The 8405-nt window shown below is 47.4% G+C and overlaps 1 protein-coding gene across 1 annotated transcript; it reads right to left on the reverse strand.

The window, feature by feature from the left end:
- Window positions 1-3962: 3962 nt before the first annotated feature.
- LOC124648728 lies at window positions 3963-4679 on the reverse strand. The gene has a single exon (XM_047188442.1). The coding sequence runs from the start codon at window positions 4677-4679 to the stop codon at window positions 3963-3965; it is 717 nt and encodes a 238-aa protein (XP_047044398.1).
- Window positions 4680-8405: the final 3726 nt, after the last annotated feature.

Here is an 8405-nt window from a genome sequence, read left to right on the forward strand (position 1 = left end):
ACTACACGCCAGCAAGCACTTTTCACGGCACCGTTACTACTTGCTCATACTTATTTATACCACCTGTATTTCACTATCTCTTCGCCGAACTAGTGCACCTATTAGGTGTGTTGGGGACACAAGAGACTTCTTGCTTTGTGGTTGCGGGGTTGCATGAGAGGGATATCTTTGACCTCTTCCTCCCTGAGTTCGATAAACCTTGGGTATCCACTTAAGGGAAACTTGCTGCTGTTCTACAAACCTCTGCACTTGGAGGCCCAACACTGTCTACAGGAAAGGAGGGGGAACGTAGACATCACATGCATCTATGCCTAAAAAGTCCACCTTCAGGTTATCATCCGAACCCCTTCCAGTATTAAGTTGCAAACAACAGACAATTGCATTAAGTATGATGCGTAATGTAATCAATAACTATATCCTTGGACATAGCATCAATGTTTTATCCCTAGTGGCAACAGCACATTCACAACCTTAGAACTTTACGTCACACGTCCCGATTTAATGGAGGCATGAACCCACTATCGAGCATAAATACTCCCTCTTGGAGTTAAGAGCAAAAACTTGGCCAGAGCCTCTACTAATAACGGAGAGCATGCAAGATCATAAACAACACATAGGTAGTAGATTGATAATTAACATAACATAGTATTCTCTATCCATTGGATCCCGACAAACACAACATATAGTATTACATATAGATGATCTTGATCATGTTAGGCAGCTCACAAGATCCAACAATGAAGCACATAAGGAGAAGACGACCATCTAGCTACTTGCTATGGACCCATAGTCCAGGGGTGAACTACTCACTCATCACTCCGGGAGACGATCATGGCAATGAAGAGTCCTCAGGAGATGATTCCCCTCTCCGGAGGGTGCGGGAGGTGATCTCCAGAATCCCCCGAGATGGGATTGGCGGCGGCGTCTCGGTAAGGTTTTCCGTATCGTGGCTCTCGGTGTCGGGGGTTTCGCGATGAGAGGCTTTAAGTAGGCGGAAGGGCAACGCGGGGGCCACACGAGGGCCCCACACGCCGAGGCCGCGCGGCCAAGACCTAGGCCGCGCCGCCTGTTGTGGCGGCGCCTCGTGGCCCCACTTCCTTTCCCCCTCGGTCTTCTGGAAGCTTCGTGCAAAAATAGGACCACCGGGCGTTGATTTCGTCCAATTCCGAGAATATTTCCTTTGTAGGATTTCTGAAACCAAAAACAGTAGAAAACGAGCAAGCTGGCTCTTCGGCATCTTGTTAATAGGTTAGTGCCGGAAAATTCATAAATACGACATATAATGTGTATAAAACATGTAGATATCATCAATAATGTAGCATGGAACATAAGAAATTATCGATACGTCGGAGACGTATCACCGCCCCAGCCGCCACATCAGGTCGTCGCCACGACCACCCCCCCCCCCAACCCCCTTTGGCGTCGGGGCCCGCCGCCACCGTGGCCGGCGCCGACGGCAGCAGCGGAGGGAGGGATACGGAGGGGAGACGGAGGCTGGCGGCGCTAGGGTTCGCCCTGGCGTCGCCCTGGGGGACGACGCGCGGGCGAGAGCGAAACGTTTTTCGGTTGGGATTTATGTGATGCATAGCATCCATGTGCCAAAAATTCGCGTCCTGCCCTTCAAGCCTTTTATCTAAAAAAATTCACCCTTTGATAAGCATCAGGCCCTCCATAATGCTCGATCATGGACATACATTTGTGCACGAGAAATTTCTTGATCTCGTACGATGCTCGACCGCATAGTGCGAAATATATGTACGACGTACGTTCGTAGTACCGATATGTATATCGATGAGGGCAAGCGCGGATGGTTACGTTCGTACTTCTTTTGAATTGATGTTCACGCGATGTGGTTCAGATAATCGGATCCATACCGCTACGGACTGAGTCCTGGCACACGCAGATACGGGCCAATTAATTACTTCCTACTACGTCTATACGTCCACGCTCGGTGATAAATGTCGGGTTAACCAACGTTGCTCCAAATTACTGTGTTTTGACAGCTGGCAGCAGCACTTTCTCCTTCATGGGAAATTAACCAACCGTGTACGCATTTCGGACGTGCACCAGATGGTTTCTCTGCTACAAAAGCAGCACTGAAACCATTAAATTATTTGGCATAGCTAGTACAATTTTAGAGGCTAAATTTACCATTTCATACGACTTCATGTTCGTGGAACTGAAATCTACGGGCTCGGACTTCTTTATTTACCAAAACCACCCAATATTTTTTTTTCATATATATTATTAGTAATAAAGGTCATATGCACCGCTCGATGCAGAGGCTGGGCATATCCCCTTTTCGAAAAAAACCAAAACCACCAAATATCGACTAAACATCCCACAGCTTCGATGTTGATTCCGTGTACAAACCACCGGTGCGAGGATAAGGATAACGACAAGATGCCATGCCTCTCCCTCTCTCCTTCATGCTCGTTCTCTCTCTATCTCTCTATGTCACTCCTTGCAACCGCCCATCACCGCCGGTGTGCTCTGTCGCCGCTCATCCCCAACTCTGTTCGACTAGCGGAAGAGCACCTCCTCTTTGTCCTCTTCTTCCCCCTCAAAGGAATTGTCGTGGCTCACCACAAATCACCGCAAATGGTGATCGTTTCTCAAACTCTGACCATTTTCCAGCTTGTCGAAATTGGTTTCCTTCATGCTCTCCGACCATCACACCGTCATGTGCATGAGAATACGGTCCTCCTTGACCTCCCCCCCCCCCCCAATTTCCTCCACATGATCTATGATGGGCGGCGCACGGCGGCAAACGAAGTGGGGTGGCGGGGGCCATGAATTGGGTTTGTGGACGGGGTAGCGGGCCATATAGCGGTGCTTAAGTTTGGATGGGGTGGAGTGGAGAGTTGTCATTTTCATTGCGTGCCGTCGCGGCTGCCGAGCAGGAGTGGAGGTGACACATCCCTGTTGTGTATCGATGTGTTGTCGCAGGTGAACTAATTTGTCGATTCCAAAAAAAAGGTGAACTAATTTATGGATGAGGAAGAGAGATAGAAACTGGCATATTATCACTGATTTTTTTTCAAATAACCCCAAAATTTATAGCCATCGCACATATTCACGTCCATCCATTTCTGTCAGGCCAAGTCATCCGGGTGCGCCCCACTCTCCGTTCCAGTGTCAATTTGCTCACAACATAAATTTCTGTCCCGCGAACATGATGTACATAATGGTAACTCTATCCTATAAATAGTAGTATTATGCTAAATACTCAAAAATGTAAGGCGTCATTAAGTTTCGAGGGGTAAATAACTTACAACTTCGATTATGATTTGTACTTGTTATATATTCGCACAATTTGTATAAATATGCATGAAATGGCAGAATTTTGCAAGACGAATGCAACGATATCATTTATACATTCTCAATTCATATAATTCAGTATGTATTAGTGATCAAAATCCTGCATCAAAGACCGCGAAAAAAAAGGTGATACATTTTGGGACGGAGGGAGTAGCACGGTAAAAATAACACATCCCCATCTGACGGAGTTACCGAATTATGAAGTGACAGTGATTTTTACTGCTCCCTAAACGCCATGGCAAGGAGTAGTGAGGTGATCTCAATATGAATAGAGTAGTAAATTCCAAACACGTGAACTGTCTGGCTAATCTAGTAATCTATAGTCGCCGATCGACAATATGCATCTTCTCCATAGTCCACACACCACGAGACAACTGCACCCAAACCGTTTCCAAAGGTAAAACGCCGACGTGCTCTTGTCGTGTGCCCGGCCGGCAAGCAGCAGCCACACCACGCCAACGCTAAACGACCAAAGAGAAAGAACATGCACTTATGCTGCACATTACTATCAGACACGAGACACAGTAACAGACACACACACTGGATCGATCGAACAGCATGTGTAGCTACGAACCGAGCGATCGATCACCTCGCCACATGCATGGACTGGAACGGCGTGCGCGCGCTTGGCCGGCGCCGGCCTACTGCCAGCCGGCGGCCTCCCTCCTGGCGCCGCCGCCGCAGAACTGCACGGTCCACGGGCTCGGCCGGACCCCTCCGAGTCCGAGGTCGAGCATTCCCTTCGTCGCCAGCGCCGGGTCGTAGTAGTGGTAGTAGTGCTGGCCGCCGGTTTCCTCCAGGCAGCTGCTGCTCGAGCCGCCGGAGAAGAGCCAGCGGGTGGAGGAGGACTGCACCGACGCCGCGGACGAGGTCTCTGCCGCCGACGACACCCGGGAGCGGCCGAGCGCGATCCGGCGGAACAGGGCGGCGATGAAGCCGATCTTGATCCACCTGAGCTTCCTGTAGCCGCAACAGTACTTGCTCCTTTCGCCGGCGACGGCGCAGCCCTTGTCTCCAGCGGGACCCCTGCGGCCCTTCCTGCCGTGGCCGTGCAGCGCCGCGGGGGCCCGCAGGTGGTAGGACGGCGGCGGGGTGATGGCCGGGACGTCGGCGGAGGAGGAGAGCGTGATCCTGCAGGAGGCGCAGTCCTTGGGCGTGCCGGGCTGGGACTCCCAGCCGAAGGGCACGGCGCCAGGGCCGGCGCCGTAGTAGCGGAAGGAGGGGTTGGCGAGGGAGCTCTCCTTGGTGAGCAGGCGCGCGTAGAACTCGCCGTCGTGCGTGATGCGGAGCGGGCTCTGCGGGTACGTTGGGGTCGCCGCGCCGCTGCGAGGGACCGGCAGCGGCATCGGCGTCGGCATCTCTCGCGCTCTCATCAAGTGCACGATCCCGAGGCTCTCTAGCTCGCCAGCGTTGGTAGGTGCGGGATTAATTGGTCGCCGCGTGTGGGAGAGTGGAGCGCGAACGATCCGAGAAGTCGAGTGATCCGATGGCGCGGGTTTTATACGCGGGATCTCTTGCTCGATCGGTGGTCACTTGCGATCCAAACTTATGGCACTTTTTCCTACCCACTTGAGGAGGGGAATGACACGCTGGCACGTGCCTTAGCGTGTATCTACATGCGCCAGCAGCTGGTTACTCATTTGGTATTCCATCGGCTTCTAATTACTCTGCATACAAAAAAAATGCCAATATCTACAGTTTTAAGTACCATTATGAGTGATTTTTTTCGAAATGGGGGTAAACCCCGGCTTCTGCATCATGAAAGATCCAACAAGTATAGTTTACAACTCACGCATCACCGAGGATTGATACAAAAATCAACCATCGAAAAGTAACCATACTATGACTACACATTAGCATAGCCTTCTAGTATGTCGCCAACCAGCCTGGCACAAGATATCCCGAAGCAACCATCGGGAGCCGTGTGCAACCCAGTAACCATAGCATCCCGCTGCCCCTCCGGTGAGAGTAGAGCCCAAAGTTGGACCCAATGGGACACCATATGGATAACTCTGCAAGAAATTAAAAGAAGATTTTTTATTAAAGATTATATCATTTCTAATCCTCCAAATAGACCAACATAAAGCAGAAACCCCTATCCGGATAAACGCCTTAGATTGTCTATCTACTCCATTTAACCAATTACCAAACATATGGGTAATATTAGTCGGAGGTGGAAGATCGAAAGTGAAATTAATCGTTCGCCATAAGAGCTTAGCTAAAGGACATTCAATAAAAAGGTGTTGAATTGTTTCCTGTTCCCCACAAAAAACACACTTTGTACACCCATTCCAATGCCGTTTAACTAAATTATCCTTAGTTAATAAAACCTTATTGCTCAAAAACCACATAAAAATTTTAATCTTGAGTGGGATTTTAACTTTCCATAAGTACTTCCGCAAAAAAGGGGTGTGATCACACATGAGATCCTCATACATTGACTTGACTGAAAACAAACCATTTGATGTTAACTTCCAAACAAAGCTATCATCAACATCAGTCAAATTAACCATCATCAACTTCCTGCATAGTTGTAGCCAAGCTGTCCATTTATTACCACTAAGCACCCTTCTGAACGTAATATTCAATGGTGTTTGGGCTAACACTGCATGCAACGATCACATTTTTATGATGTACAATATTATATAAGGACGGATATTGATGAGCTAAAGAAGTAGTTCCTAGCCATGTATCTTCCCAAAAACGGGTGGTCATCCCATTGCCCACCTTGAAAAAACCCCTAGCAAAGAACTCTTGTTTAACTCTCATTAATCCTTTCCAAAAGGGGGAATCGGTGGGCTTAACTTGCACCTCCGATAACGTCTTATGTCTTAGGTATTTATTAAGTAGCAATTCTTGCCACACCCCGTCTTCATTTAGAAGTTTAAAGAGCCATTTACTCAATAAGCATCTATTTTTGATTTCGAGAACCTCTATACCTAATCCCCCTTGATCTTTAGGTCGACAAATAATGTTCCATTTAGTGAGCCGGTATTTTTTTTTGTTTTCGTCGGACTGCCAAAAGAAACGAGATCTATACAAGTCCAGGACGTTTCCTTACCCCAACGGGTATTTCAAGGAAAGACAACATAAACATCGGTAGGCTAGTTAATACTGAATTAATGAGTACTAACCTATCACCATAAGATAGTAACTTCCCTTTCCAGCATCCTAATTTACTCTCAAACCGTGTTTCTACCGGATACCAATCTGAATTCCTGAGTTTTTTGTAATGGATTGGAATGCCCAAGTATCTAAAGGGGAGATGACCAGCATCACATCCAAAGATCTGTTTATACTGTTCCTCTTCCTCTTTCGCCTTACCAAAACAAAAAATCTCGCTCTTATGAAAGTTAATCTTAAGCCCCGATAGCTCTTCAAAGAGACATAAAATTAATTTCATATTCACAGCCTTGTTAAGGTCATGTTCTAGAAAAAGGATAGTGTCATCAGCGTACTGTAGAATAGAGAGTCCTCCATCAACAAGATGTGGAATTAACCCTCCGACTTGACCATCTTCTTTTGCTCTTTCAATTAAGATGGCAAGCATGTCTACAACGATATTAAAAAGCATCGGAGATAGAGGATCTCCCTGCCTTAGGCCTTTTTTTGTTTGAAAATAATGACCAATATCATCATTTACCTTAACCCCAACACTACCACCTTGAACAAATTGTTGCACAATTCTCCCCCATTCTGGAGCAAAACCTTTCATTCTCAAAGTTTGCTGAAGAAAAGGCCATTTCACTTTATCGTATGCCTTCTCAAAATCAATTTTAAATAGCACCCCATCCAATTTTTTAGTATGCAGCTCATGTATTGTTTCATGTAGTATTACTACCCCTTCTAAAATATTTCTTCCTGGCACGCCGATTGAGTTGGCTTTATAACTCTAGGGGCAATCCCCGAGATACGATCTGTGCCAACCTTAGTAAAGATCTTAAAGCATACATTAGGAAAAAATGGTTCACCCTCGTGTCACTCTCTGTGGGGCGACTCGTGTGGCTACCAAACCCTAGCGCCGCCTTCGTGCCCCTTCCCGTCTCCCCCTCCTTGCCGCTACCTTAGGAGGTCGTCGGGAGTTGCATGGTCGCTGAAGGTGACGGTCAGGTTCATGTCGCTCCACTCGTTCGTGGTGGACCTAGGAGAGACGCCGGCCTCCACTGGTAGAAAAACGGCCATTGGTCGCGGTTCGCAACTGCCATTAGTCGCGGTTGCGCAACCGCGACCAATTAAGCGCGACTAAAGCCCCCCCTTTAGTCGCGGTTCCTTACGAACCGCGACTAAAGGCGCGTCCACGTGGCCGTCGGCGGTCCGTCGGGGCGGAGGACCTTTAGTCGCGGTTCTCCTGGCCAACCGCGACTAAAGGACGCCGCAGAGTTTAGGGTTTTAGCCCCCCTAAACCTGTTTTCTTTTTAATTTGTATTGTTTTATTTCTTTTGTGTTTTATTTTAATTTTGAAGGAGTTTCACATATTCTACGGTACTACATACATGCATATGAATGTACAATTTCAAACAAATTTGAAATTAGAACCAAAGAGAATTCAAGAGGAATATACAATATATATTCAATATCGGATGACCAACATATACAATTTTGAACAAGTTTCCATACACAATTTAGTGCATAAAGTTCTACGTCCTCTACATAGTGTTCTCCTTTAGGATCGACGACTTCCCTCACGAACCATCCAGCTAGTACCTCTTGAAGTGGTCGGAAGCGAGCTTCTGGAGTAAGCATCTTCCGGAGGTTATTCCTCTTGACATTGTTATCACACGGAACCCGCTCAGAGGTGTATCTCCGGATCATCTCACAAACATAGTATCCACATAGATTGGTCCCCGGTGGCTGAATATCCCCAGTCCCACTCTTTGACCGCATAAAATGTAGCTCTTTTTTGAACTCACCGACCTTGGCATCTACGAACCGTCTCCAAACCCTACGAGGCAAAGAAAATTAAATGAACAAGAGAGTTATTAGTTACTTGATATTAGGAAATGAACGAAATAGGCCGATCGATATAGAGCGCAAATGAATGAAAATAATTACTTCGCATCATTTTTCTCATGTCGGTCCAAAGC

Source organism: Lolium rigidum, chromosome 4, assembly GCF_022539505.1.
Source record: "Lolium rigidum isolate FL_2022 chromosome 4, APGP_CSIRO_Lrig_0.1, whole genome shotgun sequence".
NCBI lineage: Eukaryota > Viridiplantae > Streptophyta > Magnoliopsida > Poales > Poaceae > Lolium > Lolium rigidum.